Genomic DNA, 20,589 nt, shown 5'->3' with positions numbered 1-20,589 from the left:
CCACAGCCGTTTGAAAAAAAAATAGCCGCTTTTAAATAAAGCACCGTGCAAATTGCGTAACACTCTAGGGGGGATATTTCGGCCCTGGCCCACTCAAAAAGTTTGGGATTACCTACGAAAAAAGTAGGGTCGAAAATGATCTATTTTAGTGTTGATTTAAGGACGTGGCCTAAACAAATTTTATTTCTTTCAATAAAAGCAAGCCTGTGCGCTACAAAATATTTATTTTGATCATGCAATTTGTATCTTTCAACAACTCACATTGTTCTTTTAAATTACACATTTTCACACGGATCGATACATATTGATATTTGCCGCGAGCTCTTGCTATTCAATTTGATTGTCGCTACAGGGAGTGACACGAGGATAAAACTGAAACAAGAAATACATTTAATTAATACTGTTGCTTGTGGATTACCAATGAACGCTTCGCACGATACTTTACCCCTAACAAATTCCTTGGAATATATCCTTCGCATCCATTGCAATCTTTTGCCCACCACCACTCTCGTTCTGATTCATCCCCTTTGCGTATAACAGTAAGCTTATCGTTTACCGAAAAACTCAATTCATCTGGTTGCTGAGCATCGTAAGAAAACACTGCGTAGACTTCTCCGCTATTCAGAATCCCAAGCTTTTCTTGAATGCCTAAAAGTAGAAAAAAAAAACGATTTACCTCTATGCAACGAATGACTAAGCCTTACTGGCATACTGTATAAATATTCAGAACAGCCATCGAAGCCTTCTTCATCTTCCTCGCATTTCTCAGCGGGCGTTTCATGATCCGATAGTGTTGCGGCAAACAAACAAGCTCCTGATTCCACCAAGAACTTCACCATCGAAAGATTATTGCAACTGGCAGCACAGTGTAAGGGTGTCCATCCATCGGAATCCTGCGCGTTGACGTCACACCCGAAGTTTACCAGAAATCTACAGGTGAAGAAACGCATAGCGATTAAGAATACACTAGGAATTAAGTTGAACTATTTATATATTTCTAAAATGATTGAGCTACTTTTCGCCGATTACCGTTTCCCCATACGCGGATTCCCCGAATGTCGTTGTTGTAGTGTCTACCTAATGGTTGTGTGCATAGGATATCTACAGGTATGTAGGGTGGGGCGGGGCAACATGGGTCACCTAAGGATGGATCTGTTGAGTCTCTAATTCCACTGTGGACACTCCGACAGGATCACCATAACTTTGTAAATACAAATCGTATTGGTTTGTATTAGTCCGCTACTCTTTAATACACTAGTTAGCTATACTAAAAGTCGATAAAAAGTTTATTAAATACAAAATACGATGTTAAACAAGCAGTTTTAACGATTTTGCACCGTGAAAAAAGTGCGGGGCAAGATGGGTCACTTTTTAAGTAATTCACTACATTTTCTCAACGAAAAACGTCAAAATATAAGATTTGTTCCGCATTCTTATACGCTCCATATCCATACTTAGTAAACAAGAGCTACTAGTAAACATTTCATAAATTTATCTGGAATATAAAAAAACTTTACGATTTGAGTGGTCCTAAAGCGACTTGAAAATCGATGTTTTTACTAAAAAATTATCATAATTTTATGTTATAATTTTGAGCGTTCTTTCCGCTTGATTGAAGTCATTTATGAGATAGTCTTGTAATAAAAAATAAATAACTTTTGAATGCTCCAAAAATACGTTCAAAATTGAAGGTGACCCATCTTGCCCCGCGGCCGTTTATATGGAGATTATATGGAATGTATCGCATAAGGAAAATGGCCAAAAACCATTTTATTTTTTATTTCCAATGAGAGTGAATAATTGTTCAATCAATGCCCCAAACTTTTGTATATTCATGCTGGTCATCTAACAAAATTATTAACATAATCAAAACATGAGTAATGCGCCTGAAAATGGCACTGACCCATCATGCCCCGCCCCACCCTAACATGGAATACTATTCATGACAGGACAGTACCTAATTGTCTAGGTATGGTGCATTATATCTGCCTAAGGCAGTATAAACACCGACGTCGGTGGTATAAATACGGGTGGTCACTCAGACCACTCGGACCACTCAGCAGATACTGCACAAGCCTTGGACTTGTTAAAATCTTTAATATTCTTCTTTTGAAGGATAGGAAGGGGCGGGGCAAGATGGGTCACCTAAGGATGGATCACCGTAACTTTGTAAATACAAATTGTATTGTTTTGTATTCGTCCGCTACTCTTTAATACACTAGTTAAGCCGTTTTGAAGAGTGTTACGTCTGTTTGTCTGTGCTGTTAGTATAAATACTTACTTTACAATTTCCACGTGACCAGCACAAATGGCATTGTGTAGTGCAGTTATTCCTTCGTCGTTCGCGGCACTTGGATTTGGTACCTAAAAAATAGAGAAAAAGTGTATAGCAAGAAGAACAAACAAGATACGCAAGCTACATGTGCTACCTCTAGCTACTAGTGCAAGGTAAGTTTTTTTTTCAACCTACTTCAAGCAACGCCGAGTAGCTTGAAGTCAATGAGCACCAGGGATGCCAGATGTGAAGACATTTGAACTTCTGTGAAGACATTTATTTTTGTGAAGACATATTGAAGACATTTCAAATTATGTGAAGACTTTTGAAGACTTATGAAAGCTTAAAAATAGTATTTATATTTTTGATCCAACCCAATAATTCAAATCTTGGAACAATTTCAGTTGAAATGCGTTTCAATTTTTGTTGATAAAAACTAACAGATTCCTACAGTTTCTCGGGAATTCCTCCCGGAGTTTGCCGAGAATTTCTTCACAAGTGCCTTGGGAACTCCTCTATTAATTCCTAGGAAATTCCTTCATGTATTTCTCGGAAGGAGGAGGAGAAGTTCCTCGGGAATTGCTGCAGAAGTTCTTCGGGTTCCTCCAGAAGTACCTCAGGAGTTCCTTGTAAATCCCTTCATGAACTTCTCGCGAATACCTCTAGGAGCACCTCGCAAATTCCTCCATGAATTCCTCGGGATTTCCTTCAGAAGTTTACGGAGAACTTCTTCAGGAGTTCCTCGGGAATTGCTCCACGTATTCCGCGGGATTCCTTCAGGAGTTCCTCGGGAATTCCTCCAGGATTTTCTCAAGAATTCATCCAGGAGCTCCTCAGGTATACCTCCAGGAGTTCCTCGGGAATTTCTCCAATAGTTCCACGGAGATTATTTCAGGAGTTCCTCGGTAACCTATTCACGCGATTCTCGGCTATACCTCTAGAAGTCCCACGGGAATTCCTCCTGGAAGTTCCTCGGGAATTCCTCTAGGAGTTCTTCAGGAATTCCTCAAGGAGATCCACAGTAACCCCTTCAGAATTTCGTCGAAAATTCCTTTAGGAGTTCCTCAGGAATTCCTCTAGAGATTCATCGAAATTCTTCCAGGAGTTCCTCAGGAATTCTTTCAGGGGTTCCTCGGGAATTCCTCCCTAAATTTCCCAAAAAAATCCGCCAGGAGTTACTCAGGAATTGCTTCAGGAGTTTGCCGAGAATTTCTTCAGAAGTTCTTGGGGAATTCCTTCAGAGATTACCTGGGAATTCCTCTAAGATCTCCTTTACGAGATACTCGGGAATCCCTCTACTCCTTTACGAAATCCTCCTTTTCGGGAATCTCCTCTACTCCTTTAGGAAATTCTTCCAAGAGTTTTACTGAAAATCCTCCACGAGTTCCTCGCGATTTCTACCAGGAATCTCTCCAGGAGATTCGCGGGTAGACCTCCAGGAGTTTCTCGAGAATTCCTAAAGAAGATCCTTAGGAATTTCTCCAAGAGCTCCTTGGGAATTTCTCTAGGAGCTCCTTGGGAATTTATCCAGGAGATCCTCGAGAATCCCTCTAGCATTTTCAGGAGTTAATCAGAAGTTCAACTGGATGTTCCTATGAATACCTCCAGGAACTTCTGACGAAATTTCTGAGGAATTCCGGGAGCAATTTTTGGAAACTTATGGAAGAATTCCCGAGGAACTCTTGGTGGAGTTCTCGAGGAATTCCTGGACGAATTTCTGGGGAACTCCTGGAGGAACTCCTGACGATTTCCAGGAGGAATCCCTAAAGATCTTCTGGAGAATTACCCGAACATCTTCATGAAGAAGATCTTCTTGAATAATTTTCGAGGAACCCCTGGAGGAATTCTTGAATAACTCCTGGAGGAATTCCCGATGAACTCCAGGACAATTTCCCGAGGATCTTCTGGAGGTATTTCCGAGGATATACTGGAGGAATTTACGAGACATACCGGAAGGAGTACCCGTGGAACTCCTGGAAGATTTTTCGGATTTCTTTGTAGAATTCGTGGAAATAAATACGAGGAACTTCTATAGGAATTTTTGAGAAAAACCATGAAAAGTACTATAGGGAGCACCTGGAGAAAGCCATGCATTATTGCTGGAGGAGTTCTTTGTGAACTTCTGAAGTAAATTTCATGAGAATTCTGAAGGTAATTTCTCGGGAAATTCCTGGAGAAGTTCTCGGGGACTCTTGGAGAAATTTCCATGAAACTCCTGAAGGAATTTCATGGTAGCTTCAAGATTTACTCTCGAGGACTTCTATAGAAATTGCATGGAAACTCCTGTAGGAATTCATGAACAACTGATGAAGGAATTTCTTAGGATCTTCGAGAGGAAATCCCATGGATCTCCTGGAGGAATTTCCGATGATCTCCAGAAGGAATTTCCATGGATTTTCTGGATAAATTTTCGGAAGAACTCATGGCGGAATTCCCGAAGAACTCCTGGAGAAAAGTCCGAGGAACTTCTGGAAGAATTCCCGAAGAACTGCTGGAGGTATACCCGACGATCTCTACTAAGAATTCCCGCGGATCTCCTGGAGAAATTCCCGAGATACTTCTGGAAGAGCTCCCGAAAAACTCCTGGAAGAATTCAAGAAGAACTTATGGAAGAATTCCCGAAAATTTGCTGAAGAATTCCCGAGATACTTCTGCAGGAATTCCCGAGGAACTTCTAAAGGAATTTTCAAGAACCTACTGTAGAAATTCCCAGTTATCTTCTGGAAGAATTCCCGAAAAACTCTTTGAGGAATTCCTTATGAGCTCAAGGATGAATTCCCGAGGATCTTCTGGAAGAATTTTCAGATTTTTTTTTGGAAACTCTTGGAAATAAGTCCGAGGAACCATGCATTATGGCTGGAGGAGTTTTCGGAAGACTTCTGAAGTAAATTTCGTGGAAGTTGTAGATAGAATTTCCGGATAATTTATGTAGTTAATTTAAAAAATCGTTGGGAAATGCCCTGGGAAATCCTGGAGGGATTCTACCACAACTACAGCAGCAATACTTCGGTTGCTTCTAAGGGGATTCCCGTGATATTCTTGTAGAATCCATGGAGGTATTCCCGGGAAATTCCTAGAGAAATTCTCTGGGACTCGTGGAGAAATTAAAACTCATAAAGGAATTTCCTTGGAGCTCCAAGATACACTACACTCTCTGGGACTTCAGTAGAAATTGCCTGGAATTTTTTGCAGGAATTTCGAAACAACTGATGCTGGAATTTCCAAGGAATTCTTGGAGAAATTTCCAAGGGATTCCTGGATGGATTTGCGAGGATCTTCTGAAGGAATTTTTGTAGAAATAAATCCGAGGAAGTTCTTGAGGAATTTTGGGAAAAACTGTGAAATATTCGAGGGAAATCCTGAGGAAACCATGCATCATTGCTGGAGGACTTCTTGGGGAATTCGAAGTAAATATCATGGAAGTTCAGGGGGGAATTTTCGAATAATTTATGTTATTATTTTCATTAAAATCATGGAGAAATTCCTTGGGTAATCCTGGAGGATTTCTACCCTAAATGCTGCAAAAATTCTTCGAAAGCTTCTTACGGAAATTGCATAGTATTCTTGGGGAAGCCATGGACGAATTCCCGAGAAACTCCTGGAGAATTTTTCGAAGACTTCTGGAGAAGTTTATCTGGAAACTTGGAAAGTAATTCCCGAGGTACTTCTGTAGGAATATCTGAAGAGACTTCCCGGTGAACTTAATAAATTGTTAGGAAGCTTTGCCAGGAATAACAAAAAAAAAACTGGAGGAACCCCAGAAGAAACTATTGAAGGGATTTCACACTCTTGGAGGAATTACAACGCCTTTCTTGATATAAATTGACATCATTAAGGTCATCACGCATTATTACTTAATATAGAGCGCAGTGAGAACATATCATAAATTTTGATTTTTAACATTAAGTTTTATACCAAAGCCACAATATGGTGAGTGAAGACATGTGAAGACATTTCAGCGTGCCTTGCGAAGACATTCTAAAATTTCACCTGGCATCCCTGATGAGCACTCAGCCAAGCGACTCAGAATAGGTTGGTATGACTCAACGGACGCCTAACACAAACTAGAAAGTTGTTGCAACCAAGTACCAGCAGATCACTGAATACGATTCTTTAACCACCCACCCCCCCCGAACATTTCATGCATACACCAAATTGGCTGAGTTATAGCAGAAAAGTGCCCAAAAATAGGATCCCTGCCGAGATGGTTCCAATTCCCTACAAAAAAGGTGCATGCATATTATGTTGGTTATGTAAACAATTCTGGAGAATCGACTCATTCTGGGAAAGGATTTCCGGGGGAATGTTATAGAACCCACTTAACCCTAAAAGGGATACGCCTTTCAGAGCTCGTCTTTGATGGAACACACTCAGCGAGGTGACGAAACTGAGGCCATAAAGGTATCCCTTTTAGGGTTAACACAGCTAAGCGTACTCACCTGTAACGCAGTCTTCTGCACAAGCTCCAGTTCACCTTCTAAACTAGCATCTAATAGCAAAGCCAACGGGTCGAAGCTGACCCGGCGGGCCAGTTTGATCTTCCCGTCACTGATAACAGCTGATATAAAGCTGCGCTTTCGTCGGCATACTTCTTCTAACTTTTTGTCCTGTGATTGCGATTCTTCTGCTCCAGTACTACTACACTCCGGTAAATTTTCGGCGGTCAAACGTTTATTAGCAACAATACGTTGGGCTTGACTGTTGTACTCCAGCTGTTGGTTACTTTTTTCTGCATCCGTAATGACCTGTGAATCTGAACCGTCGGATGATTTCGTCACCTCCGGCAAGACAAAGGGGGAAGACTGTTGCATCTCCAGCATTCGATGCGCACCCGAGTGCTGGACTTTGTATGCGTTCAAGTTACTGGAAATATGTTTTAATCTCGGTTGTTCCGAATGAGGAGATTTCTTGATGGTCAACGGTTTGGCTTTAATAGGTAGATTGTCTGAAGGCATGTTGCTCGATTTGGATGGAATGTTATTGCCAGAGGACATAGGATCATGATTATTGCTGTTGTTTTCCGTAATAGACTTAAACCCGGTATCAATTTCTGATGATTGAGTATTATTTTTGTTGGGTTTCGGTGGTAAAGCAGGCTTAAGCTTTTCACCACTATCCGTCGTTTGAGATATGTGTTGATTCTGCAATTGAGGTGTGACCATATTGATCTTGATATCTGATGAAAGCTGTTTGCCAGCCATCATTGGAGATGAACCGTTGTTCGGTTTACGAGGTGGTACCACCAGATTACCAGATGGAATGTTATGCAACAAACCGTACGCAAATCCTTTGCTGTTAGTTTGCATAGTTTTTGATTTGATGAGCTGTTGATGTTGCTCTTCATTTGATATGGGTGAATTCGGAGACAGTGTTACCGGAACTGCGACTGATTTGTTCAGAAAACTCAACGGCGTACTGTGAACTGTTGCCGTTACTTGTGCACGCGATGAAAATCCATTCATATCTGAAACTTTGTCACTGTCACAATCGTTTGTATTAGACAGTTGTAAGTTTTCTAACGTATCATTGTTACTTGAACAAATGTTTCTATTATTGTCGATATGGTCTTGGTTGTAACTGTACCTGCTGTTAAAAATAAGCTCGTCGTTTTGAACCTCACGCTCTGCATATGTTGTTTTATTGTTATTAATTTGTTCACCTGAAGACTGTGAAACATGCATGGTAGAGAATGTACCATCATTTTCGTATTCCATTCCAGCATTTTTTAATACATACTCCTGCTTCTTCTGTCTAGCCAGTTTATTCTCGTCACTTTCTGCGGCCATATTGTGGTCGTTAATGTTGGAGCTGCTGGTCACTTCTGCAGACAATTGACGACCATGCTGAACTTTATTATTACTTGCCATGTCGTGCATCACTTGATTGGATGCCGTTGGATTGTTATTTAAAATATTTATCTTATTACCATTATTACTCAAAGCCACGGCTTTCTGTGGAATATGATTGAATGGTTCGACGGCAACAATGTTGCTTCTCGGTACTCTCTGCTGAGGATAAAAATTTGACGATACCGACCTGGAATAACCAGAATGAAAAGGGAAATTTCTGACCATTGCTGAAAATGATTCCAAATTTTCTCACCGAACATGATTTGCAGCAATGCTGTTGGAATGGGTCATCTGAGTTGGAGAGCTTTGTTGATGCTGAATCATATTGGATGCTCTCTTTTTGTTCAATCGACCTTGCAATTCTAAAATTCGTTGATCAACCGATTGAAGTTCGGCCTGACGCTTCTGTAAAGCCTCGCGTTGCAAATGAAGTCTTGCATCCTGTTGTAAAGACAGTTGATTTCGATACTGAAAATTTAATATAGGCGCTATTAGGTTTAATTTAACGACGTTGAATATTAGATGTGGAACCTTACCATGAGCTCTCGTCTTAGCTTATCTAGTTCTATGGCCGCTGGTGAACTGTTCAACTGGGAATGACTCGGTAGACCAGTAAATAAGTTCAATGTGCCCCTTCTATCGCGTCTAAGCTCCTCTAGTTGCCTGGTTAATGCTTCTACTTTTGCCACTGCAAGCGTCAATTCTTTTTCTTTCTCGCTGAATAGTGCTCGTATTGAATCCAAATCATTTCCTGAAAAAAAATATTATAACGTTCACTTTATACTCAAAATCTATCAATGTAATACTACTCCGAATAGTGAATACATTAGTTGACGAGAAATAACCTTCATATATTTATGTTGTGGTGATTCTTATCAATCTGTAAAACTGGCAACACGTTCCAGCTTCGAAACAGAAAGAAAAATGTTGTGGTAAGATGTGGAAGTAGTGCTTATAAAGACAGCAAATTTTAAAAGAGTGTTTAGCAATAATTTAATAGTTTAATACAATAAAATGTGTTTCCTGCATTGAAGCTTCTCCAACCAAAGCTGCTTTCAATTTTTGTCTATTCGAGCCGAAAAAAGTCCACCCCACAACAATTAACACTCCTTCTTCTTCTTGGACTTGGGTTTAACGTCGCATCGCAACTGGCACAAAATTGGCTTCTCCGTTTAATCAATAACTGTTTAAATGCTCAAATAACACTAAGTTGAAGTGAGGCAGGCCAAGTTCCAGTGGAAACGTAGAATCAAAGAAAACGAAGAAGAAATATCTTTGTGATGGCGTGATGATTAAAGCACACGCCTTTCACGCCGAGGATTTAGCATCGAATCCCACTCTCGATAAACTCACAAAAAGGTTGATTCTTCCTTCGAAAGGGAAGTATGGTCAATGTCCCGAGATAAACTAGCCTTAGGCCAAAAATCTCAATAAAAAAGGATGGGGACCGACTGTGAATCGAGCCCTTCACCCTCAAAGAAAAATACAGAAAAGTATACCCATGTAAAATCCCATACAAACTTCAATCACGATACGCAAAATGTAGGCTGAACCAATCATGCCCAAATTTTACACAGTTGTTTGTAACCTCAAAAAGCGTCTAAAATACTTTGATTAATCAGATCTGATCAATTTTAAATTTTCTCATGCAACGTTGGCCCACCCTAATGTATAATGACTGTAGGAGTTACCTTTGGGAAAAAGAAGTTCAACTAATATGAATTGCAAAATGTCCAATACGGTTCATTTCGTTTTAAGTTCATTTCTGTTGCATTTTGAACATTATGCAACCCAAATGAGTTCTATAAAAAAAATCATTTCGTATAGGGTAGAAGCTTCAGTTTTGGCCAGTCCGGAGTTTTGGCCATAGTGCGGTATTGAGCCTGTTGCGATCTAAATCGGCGTAAATTTATTTTTTACTAGTAGATCCTAATACAATATGATGATTACAGCTGTGAAAACCACACATTTTGATTAAAAACTGGAAGAAAAAAATATATTTCCTTAAAAAATCTGCTCCCATATATCTATTTTGGCCAGGGTGCTTCTAATTTGGCCACTCCCATAAGAAATACACGTGATTGGCCAAAATAGAAACCAAACTTAATAATATGGCCAAAACTGCGGCAGAGCTTCTGTTTTGGCCAGTGCCACTTTTAATATAAAAATCAAATCATGATTTCTGCATTTTTCCTTCAAAATGTAGATCGAAACCTTTCTTTTGACGCATTGGTTGTTTTCGTAGGATTATTGGTTATTTTTATAAAAATGATTTCCCTTAGACTGGCCAAAACCGGTGCCCGCACCCTACCTACAACCTATTGATTTTTTTCCGGCACTGTTCGTATTTATCCTACTCGGCAACCCTCGTTGGATGTACAACTTTTACTTAAAGTCATCTTTTTGTGACTCAAGTTGAACAGTGCGCATACCTAACAAATTTAGTTTGTCACAAACATTTTCGAGTTTTCTTTGTTTGTTTTGAGTTTTGTTAATTCGACAAACTGTTCAGTTTATCGGCTATATTAACAACATTATTTAGCAAAATGCGTCATATAACTAGTTAGATACCTAACAACTTACAGACTAAGATGAGCTTTGGCAAACGCCGGCACTGCCATGGCTCAGTAAATATTTATACTAAATCTCGGTAAAATAGGTACAGCGTCTGTTAGCTGACTTTCGGCAAAAAATTTCCTGAATCTTAGCAAACAAATAATGCGATTGCTAAGATCTCGTTGAAAATCTAATTTGCTGAGCGCTCGGCGGTGCCAATCTCGGTAAAAAGCAATAAAATTGCCGAGATTCGACGAAATAAAAATTATAAAAAGTAAAGAGGGGTAGGCGGGGCATAATGAGCAAGTGGGGCATAATGACCACCTTGTATTTTCACTGGAAATCTTCAAATTAACAAAACAAATTGCTTTATTGTAGCCTAATTATCTAAAATCCAATGAGTTGATGACAAAACATTAGTCAAAAAATCCGTTTACCTTGAAAAAATAATCAAAATGCGTAAATTGGTCACGTACTGGGAAAATATTATAAGAATCAGGTGACCTAAAATAAGATTTTGGGAATCGAAATCACAACTTAGTGGGCATCTATCGATTTTCTTGATATTCCCTAGGCCAATAAAATGCATTTGTAACACTTTTCAACTATTTGTATAATTATTATGTTGAAAAAATATGCTTCAAAGAGTAGGTAGTAGGGTGGGGCAAAATGAGTAACTAATGAAAAAATAATAAAAATGGTAAACATCTTCAACAAACGAATTTTAATTTTGGTTTTCTCTGTTTTGATGCATATAGTAAGCATATAGCTTGCCTGTAACTTTCAATTCATTAGCTTGAAAATTTCAGTATCTATATTATCACCGTTTAAAAATTCCACAATAGAAAGCTCCTTGGAACTCCACAGTTCCCTACAAATTAAACCCCGTAAAAGCTTCAAATTCTCATTGATTGTTGCCGGTATGCTTTATCATTAACAAGAATAGTCAATTAGCATTTGATTATGTACAAAACTGGTATTGATCATCCTGCCCCACCAAGGGTGCTCATTATGCCCCACCCTCAAAACGCAACTAACGATTTCATACGTTTTTTTAACATAAAATTTTACAACATTTATAACTTTATTCGGAATTTCAACGATTAGCTTTCGTCAGTTAAGGTTCAAATGAGGATTGAACGTTAAAATTACACATTGGTTGTACTTAATTTAGTGGATTTGGAGGCAAAATGCTTAAGCTGCTCATTATGCCCCGCCTACCCCGACATATTTTAAAATGCTTGTTTTGACTCGTGTCGAGCCGAGATAGAATTTTATAGGGGAAACCGACATTTTGGTATCCCATAATAAACATGAATAAAAAAGAAGAAGAATAATGAGTAGAACACGATACATCATTTAGGGTAGTGCTGAAAGATCAATAAGATTGTTTACAGTTCATGAAACTTACCAAGAGTGACATTGTAAGTTTTCTGCAAATCAACTTGTCCTCGTAGCGCACGTAGTCTGCGCAGCTTCGACTCTTGTGCTTCCACACGTTCCCTAAGCCTCCGCAAACGCTCCCCTTCAGCTGCAGCTACGGTTTCGCATGCTTCCTGAGCTTTAAGGAAGCGTAGACGTTGCTCACGGGCTGCCAGTAGTTGCTGCTGGGTGTCAATTTGTTGCTGTTGTCGTAGAGCCATGATTCGCAACTCGGAAGTGTTAAGCCTTACAGGCGTCTGCAATCGACAATTTATGTTTAACAGTAGAAATATGAAATCATTTGTAGAATACTAACAACTTCCTCCAAATTGTTCGGTTCCCTCATACCATGACGTAATGAGCTAGAAAAAAGATTGAAAAATACAAATTAGCTGATAACAATCAAGGAGTGTTTCAATATGTTCGACTTTTTTCTTCTAAGTGGAGGCCACAGCCTTTTCAAAAGCTAGAGGTAATATTCCCTCTTCTTAGCGAACCACTGGCCCTGTGTCAAGATCGATCCGAGTCCGCTCACCTGAGTAATCACTATTCCTCCGACGGAACGCAGGCCAGATTCCAGTGAGAACGTAAGCTTCTATTTAATTACTCTTTTCAACCGGGTCCAACCCAACACTCAGGCAACTGAACATACGAATTTCATAAAGTAACTTTATGAAACTGCGAGAAAAATAAAAAAAAATATGTTCAAAGGGCAGCTATGATTTTCGTAACGATCATGCTGATTTTCATAAAACTGATTAACCTTTTCAATGCATCTATAGTGGTAATCACGTTCAAATGTATGCGACGCTACTATGCGTGTCTCTTTTGTGGATGTAGTTGTGAAACTTAGGGGAAAATATGTGCACTCTTGCCCCGGTTGTTAGTTTTATCATTATTTAGCCGTTTTACCCAAATCAATTGTGTAATACTACAGGGGATACTCAAAATAACTGGGGCAGGTAAAATTTTCACTTTTCAAAAAATGTTCAACTAGCTGTAACTTTTTTAAAAGGGCATCAAATATTCTCAATTTTTTACTGTAAGTGCATCAACTAGGTAGTTGTGTATCAGTGGTCAAAATTTGGGAAAGATCGGGCTATTTTACATGAAGTTATCCAACTTTGAGCTGTTATATCTCCGGATTCAACAAACCGAATGCAATGAAATTTTGATCATTTATGACTAATATAATGAGCTATTAAAAACGTTTGTCAGAAAAATGTCACATTTAGTTGATTTTCCATTAAGAGAAAGTGATGTGAATTTACTATACAAAATCGTTGTTTTAAAATGTCGTTGATTTTAAATGTTAAAACAGCTGTCCGGTGTTTGTTATGAATTCAAGGTGTTTTGAGTAATTGTTTTGAAACGTAACACGAGTTTTCTTGGTTTTGTATGTTATTTTATTTTGAATGATAATTTGATTTATTCGAGCTGTAGTTCAAATAATTCATTTTGGGGGTGACCTCACAGAAGGAGTGAAATTAGGCCAATTTCAATTAAAATACAGGTATCATTGTCAAAATTAAAGCTGAAGCGTTTGTACTCTCAACAATCCTAGATAATATAAAAAAGAACGTGTCTACCGTTTTCAACATTGATTTAGAGCTGAAATATTGTTGTAACGACCTATAAAGGGATGGACTATGCAATTTTGGCCCAATGACACCCCCACTGACAGTAATATATAAGTTTGCTGACGAGCTATATACCAAATCCAGAAAAATGCAATACAGAGTCTGTTGAAAACGAGTACTTTAAAAAATATGGGTTTTTTAAAATAGAAGTTCAGATATTAAGAAATAATATATGCGCAATTTTGGTAAAGTAAGAATGAACAAAGATTTCCACACCTGGATTTTTGGTGTGGCATTAGCAAAAACTACTACATCGGTACGATTTTTTATATTGAAAAATAAATATGGAAGATATTTGAATTGAGCTTTTTCATGCAGATTATCGATGAGGTGTAAATTTTGAAAAAAAAAATGTACATCAAGTTTCTCTCAAAAATCATTTTTCCGGTAATCATAAGAAATTCCCGGTTTTTTCACGCTTTTTTTCCCGGTCGGTCAGAATTTCCGTCTTTTTCCCGGTTTTCCCGGTTGTTGGCCACCCTGTACTGTATAGAAAACATTTCATACACTCAATCGAAAAATGCAAAATATCTAATTTGTCATAAATAGGCTACATTAGTCAAGGTCGAAGTAGTCAGTTTTTGTCGATTTCTTCAGTCTTGATCACTCGTTAGCTTCGAATCTATAAATTAAATGCTTCACTTTCACACTACAGTGCGAGAAATAAGTATAAAGACAGAGCCGTTTTCGATACAAAATAATCATGTTTAGGGATCAAAATCTCTTTTTCTAGCGATTCGATTGTTATGGAATTTTGTCTGCAACCTTAAAATAACTAGAATTTTGGCTAGAAATATAAATCTTCATCCATGAAAACGTTTATATCGACTTTTCAGATTCGAATAAATATAAAGACACTTATTTCCATATAAAAATGTGTCTTTATATTTATTTGAATCTGAAAAGTCGATATAAACGTTTTCATGGATGAGGTGGCATTCAGTAAATAATCAAAGCCAATTCTGGAAGTATAAAGGTGCCTACACGCCTGTAAAATGGCTAATCAAACATCATGTGGGCAACGACCAACTCGCTCCGATTGGCGCAATGTTTGTTCCAAAGCACAAGTCGGAGCGAGTAAATCGGTTGTGTGGCCAGGCTTGACCAGCCGTTCGACTGGTGTGTTTAGGTACCCTAATATACATATTCCCTTTATTGAAGAAGCAAGTTTACTGCATGATTTTGCTTTTCGATTTTTAACCTTTTTATCTACCACGATGGCGCTTCTGGGAGATAGATTCTTCAGGAAGTGGTATTTCGGGCAAAGTGATTCCACCATATAAATCAAACAACTTAGAAACGAGAAAGGTGTTTATCAATAGAATTAAACAGTGGGTAGCATTGTTAGTAATGTCATTATGACTCATTATGCGTCTTGCTTGAGAAACCGGTGAAGTAGCAGAATTAAACCTCAATGGCTCAATGGCAATGGCTCAAAAGAAGTTTTGACTACGCCGCGCCGGTTCATCATTGAGACGTGCCAAGAGTAAAGATCGTCTTCCTTCATGTCCATCTATATTCGATCCATGTACTTCAGTTCTAAAAAAAAAGGGACACCTTAGAACACCTTAAAAAATCAATTTAATGAATTGCATCACCTATATTCCTCATATTACAATATGATGACCACTAGGTAGCAGGACTTGACAGGGCTTTTCCCGATTTTTAAACATTCGACAACACGCAAATCAAGTTTGTTACTAGTGTTGCTAGGCCTACCACGCATGGAATTTTTGTTTGAAACGCTGCTCACCCAGAGCGAATGATTTAGATCAATGATGCAGTATTTTGGCAAAATGAGAGGAGCAAATCAAAGCAATGATGCTTTGCCAAACAGGGAGCGTGCATTTTCCTGCTCCTTAGTTTTCACATCAAAGCAGTGCAATGAAAATGAAAATTTGAAGACTGCTTATTTCTCGCACTGTATTAGTTTCTTAGTTATTTTAAATTGATATTGCAAGAAAACATTATTAAGCATTAGGCATTCGAAACATATTAGGGTTTACTTAGTAATCCTGCATCATAGAGATCTGCGGAGGCGGCCATTGTGAGCCAATCGTGCAGTGAGAACTGTCAAAGTGTGAGCCAAATGAACATGCTTATCGTTCGTAGGAAGGCGTCGTTTGAACGGTATTGCAATCGGAACTAAATAAATTAAAATTATTTATTTTTAATATCGAGATATTGGCGGCATATGTATGTTTAGTAAAAAGATAAAAAAAATATTAATTCTGCTTTCAAAAGCTCATGCTTATGACGACACTTTTGTTGCTGAACTTGTCGAAAACTTCCATTGTTGCTTCTTGCTTCACTTCTGCCGATATGATTAGCGTAACACTTTTGCAATGAATTTCAGATTTCTTCGATTGCTCCGCTATTTCAACAAAATTTTGAAAAAAAATCTACCATAATTAGAAAATGTAAACAAAACAACTTGAACCACAACGAAGTCACGCACAAAGTTTGAACATCTAGCTTTGTAGCAAGTGTTGGCAGCTGTTGTAAACAAAACAAACAGCGTTGCCGAATCGACGTATGTAACTTCCGCTCATCTCTATGTAGAGGATTTCTATGTCTCAGTAAACGACACGGTAAAAAATCTGCACTGTGATATAAACTGATTGGCACTTGAATTCGCACTACTGTTCAATCAATTTGTTATCAATTACATATCATTTGACAAAGAACATCCAATGCCTCTTCAATTTTAACGTAACTTCACATCAATTCGTTGTTGACAATGTTTTGATTTCAAAACTAAAATTAAAAAAAAAATGTGTACAGCCGCACCCAGATTCGATGCCAGGACCTTTAGAGCCACGATCAACTATTTTACCACTACACTGCTTCACATCTGTTAGAGAGGTGCGAATCGAAGCGAAGCACTTTCTACCGCCTGTCATCTATATTTACTTTCATGCCCAAAACAGTCATTACCAAATCAACAACTTTTCACTTTGGATCGTATTGCTTTTTACAGTAGCGCAAATCGAAGGGATTTTCTGTTGATTTCTCTGGTGGGTTTGTTTTGGTCCTCAAATCAACACTGACAGCATTGCGATCTCAAAGGAAAAGCACTTCTGATCATGTTGATTACGACATTGAATAGTTAAGGGATTTTTCCCTTACATCTAGCGTGCAGAATTTTTACCGTGGATATTTTTTTAAATTTATTTTTGTTTGATTTGTGCGGATTTGTGCGATTTGTTTTAGGAGAAGTCTATGGGTAATTCTCGCTGAGACCGGCCCACTATTTACACCTTGTCTTCAAAAATGTTTAAGGTGCCGATTTTCTGAAAGCCCTCGCCTAAAAAGTAAGAAAAATGCATTTGGTTACTCAAATTGATGGACCCCCCGTTAGTTAGAGCCACAACAATTTTTGCAGACCCCTCGATTTTGGTCAAATGGTGGCTCGCTTAAATAGTTATAACTCGAAATTTTCTCCAACAACCACCTCAAAACGAATTGTTGTTGAAAAGAGGAAAGATAGAGCTACTAGTTATAATAATAAAAAGTTGGGTCGGCCATATTGATTTTGGCCGCCATCTTGGATTTTTATACCAAAACAATTTTTTCATCATGAGGGCAACCACCGATTTTCACAATTTTTGCATCAATGAATTACCTACATCGGCTGTTTTCCTACTCTCCACATCGACCAATGTGGCGCTAGCTTCTATGCGCGAAAAATCGCTAAAAGTAAATCGCAAAAATTTTGTATGGCGAATAGCATCTAAAGGAAAATTTATCGAAGTGGAATACATTATTCGAAAAAATATTTGGTAGTGGTTGTGCACAATGGTGACTACTATTAAGCCTACCAAATATTTTTTCGGGAAAAGCTTTGTATTTCAAGTAATTCAAGTTTAGATGCATTTCGCCATACAAAATTAAATTAATTTACTCCTGCTGATCAACTGCGGGTGTGCGCCAAGCGGGTAGTCCATTGAAAGCTGGGACATATATACATAACATATCAAAAAATTAGAGATGTCTTGATTCCCTGTGCATTTTTCTTGTTCTAGTCAATCACGGTGAAGCAACTACATATTGCATTATCATTTAGGTATACTCATATCCATCCTTTCTACGTTGATCTGTGTTAAATTATATATTTCTGACGATCGATTTGAATAGGTCGTATGTTTGCTGTGATTCCTATGTAGATTCGACCTATTCAAATCGAACGCCAGATTTGTTCGTCAGTCGCTTTGAGCCCGTTGCAGATTCATTGAACGCTTTTGGCATCCTGTATATTATTTGTAAACTGAGCATCTCCATTACTACCAATTACTATTTTTGCTCTATCTTGTTCCTGTAAACTGTTTAACACTTCATGCGAGACTTTATGATAAATTCGTGTGCCTCTTTCTGGTCATGCTAGACTGCCAGAAGTATTCGCAAATAATGTTTCTTGGATATTGCAACAATATGGCCAGTGATGCCACATACACAGATTTACCTAGAATTACACAGATTTTTTCCCATTTTCGGCTACAGATATCTGTGATCAAAGATCAAAGATTTTTGCAATAAAAAAGATTCTTAAGATTTTTAAAACAATGACAATGACATTCGTGAAAAAAAGCTTTATTATAATTTTCAAGTACTCAATTTTAAATAATAGAAATTAAATCTTCTACTTGGATGGCCTAGGCCAAGCCTCAGGCGCATTGTTTTAGACGTTCTTGTGGTTTCTGGTGATCTTCAGATGCAACCTGGGAGTGTTTTGGTCGACGTTATTCTAAGAACATTTTTTTCGTTTTTTTTTTAACAAATTGTTCAAAAATATTCGATTTTGGAGACATTAACCTATCACAGATTTTTACTAAGATTTCCTGAAATTTCCTACAGATGAAAAAGATTTTTTTGACCAAAATCACAGATGAAAACCGAAAAAAATGTGGCAACACTGAATATGGCTGATGTCCTGAACGCAACTTAACTTGTGAATCAATCAAAGCAATCTTTTGGTGTATACAACATATCAAATGTCATTGAAGTGTTTAACCGTTCATAAAAACTCTTTACAAACTTTTACATCTTTATTTATCATAACGGCGATGACATAGTGCCGCTTCAAAGTGAGAGTGAAAGTGCGCGTCCATAGGATTTTCGTGAATTTGCTATTGTTGATATTCTTCTTTGCGGCTTCGCACACGCGCACTCCCACTCTCACGCGTAACTATAACGGCACCCTAACAGTTTTAACGCCTTCCTTTAGGGGCTGTCCATAAACCACGTGGTCATGAGGGGGGGGGGGTTCGGCCAATGACCATTTTGTATGGACGAAAAAAAAAATTTGTATGGACCAATGACTACGCGGGGGGGGGGGGGGGGTTGAGAAGTCCCAAAAAAATGACCACGTGGTTTATGGACAGCCCCTTAGCCTATTAGATTGAAACAATCGTTCAAAACATCGAGTCAATCTGCCGTGGTTTCACCCATTATTGAAATTCTTTCCGTTTTCTCTGCCCTTGCCTGTCAGAGAAATATCTTGTTTTGGTTTACTGTTCATTTCCGTCAGTAACCATCATTTTCATCTCCGCCCATGTCCGTCGGAGACTACTTTTATTTAAATTTTCTATGGCTCTCTGCCTTTGTCCATCAGAAGCCTTTGACGTTTAATTATTACCTTTTCTGCTTTTCTATCTACTACCAACTACGCCATTGTAGTAATCTGATGAAGCAAATGCAAGAGCAAATGCTACTTTTATAACTTACGACACGACGCCTTCCGGCAAACGTCTGTGCGTACCAAAATTAGACCATTGACTGACATTTAATCTTGAAATGAACTTCCCCGCCTGCTTATATGCTTACACTAGTTTGGAATTCCTAAAATGACAAACAGTCGTAAGGAATCCGCGACATTAACGTCCTGAATCAGCCAAACCTTCAAATCTGTAACAGCCCTGTGATTGAATGCAGCTGTAAATGATGCAAATAGGACAAATAACCGATTATGATTATACAATGTTATACATACATGAACGAGCACGGTTTGTCCCGAATCGTCGTGTGTGGCCCCTTCAATCAGCTCATGGACAAATTAATATTCTACTTCCACATACGCTAAAAATGAATTTCGCACAAATTCTGCTCCCATTGCGGCCGCAAACTGATTGATAAGTCCAATTTTTCCCACCGTTCCGGATCATTAAGCAGTAATGTATAGCACCAGATAGCACTCATCAGCACGGCACAGGCTTTATTAACCAATATGTCTTCCGTCGTTGATTGCTTTCATTGCTCCATTTTTTCTTTTTGGCAATTTAAGAAAATTCGACCATACTGACACAGTAAATTTAACGATTTTATGGTATTTCCATATCTAAGGCACTATGTTATATTTACAGTTTGTTTGAAAACACTTTTTAATCACTAGTTTTATCATTTTTTCGTTCGCCAAATAATTACCTAAGTAGATGTATCCACCTCTCAACGCACCTTTTATTATTGCGAATTTTTACTTTTCCGGGAAGTAATTTTCATCAAAACTCCAGCGCACGACACATAATAAGTATTTCCAGCTACGAATAACTGTAGTCGAGTAGAAAACTATGCTTAAAAACGTGATATTTTTGAAGATTTTCACTACAAAACTCTTTCCTTCCGCGCACATAAACAACGAAAACGAACTGAATTCGTCATCACAATAATCTAGTACTTCCTCAAGATAAACAGAAAAGAGGCTACGACTGATCTAGATCGAGTCAAGATCTATAGAAGCGGTGTGGTAAAGTCGGCACGCAACGCGGGTGCACTTTGAAAATTATGGCGTCTATAAATACCTAATGTACGGGAAGAGGAGCACGCGATTAGTTGAATAAAGCAACCCAACAAA

The 20,589-nt window shown here is 38.3% G+C and overlaps 1 protein-coding gene across 3 annotated transcripts; it reads right to left on the bottom strand.

Moving 5' to 3' along the window:
* Positions 1-207: 207 nt before the first annotated feature.
* LOC109414994 (apoptosis-stimulating of p53 protein 2) lies at positions 208-20,396 on the bottom strand. 3 transcript variants are annotated; one of them, XM_062851916.1, is made up of 10 exons: positions 20,163-20,396; positions 12,419-12,464; positions 12,092-12,359; positions 8,661-8,875; positions 8,378-8,592; positions 6,715-8,311; positions 2,282-2,364; positions 713-930; positions 446-648; positions 208-372 (listed from the first exon to the last, which is right to left on the bottom strand). In XM_062851916.1, exons 2-10 carry the CDS (start codon positions 12,446-12,448, stop codon positions 328-330), a joined length of 2,874 nt encoding a protein of 957 aa, XP_062707900.1. In that variant the 5' UTR covers positions 12,449-12,464; positions 20,163-20,396; the 3' UTR covers positions 208-327. The 3 variants fall into 3 exon arrangements, with proteins under 3 accessions (XP_062707900.1, XP_062707901.1, XP_062707902.1); XM_062851917.1 differs by having other exon boundaries at positions 20,193-20,396; XM_062851918.1 differs by lacking the exon at positions 20,163-20,396 and adding an exon at positions 19,732-20,135.
* Between the last annotated feature and the right edge of the window lie 193 nt (positions 20,397-20,589).

Source organism: Aedes albopictus, chromosome 2 (assembly GCF_035046485.1).
Source record: "Aedes albopictus strain Foshan chromosome 2, AalbF5, whole genome shotgun sequence".
In the NCBI taxonomy this organism is placed as follows: Eukaryota; Metazoa; Arthropoda; class Insecta; order Diptera; family Culicidae; genus Aedes; species Aedes albopictus.
This window is presented reverse-complemented; position numbering and strand designations above follow the sequence as displayed.

Coding starts and splice junctions, on each gene's coding strand:
- LOC109414994 (XM_062851916.1), bottom strand. CDS start 12,448: ATGAGGGAACCGAACAATTTGGAGGAAGTT. Junction 8,876..12,091: donor AACTTACAATGTCACTCTTG/GTAAGTTTCATG, acceptor ATTTTTTTTCAG/GAAATGATTTGGATTCAATA. Junction 931..2,281: donor GGTCACGTGGAAATTGTAAA/GTAAGTATTTAT, acceptor CTTCACCTGTAG/ATTTCTGGTAAACTTCGGGT.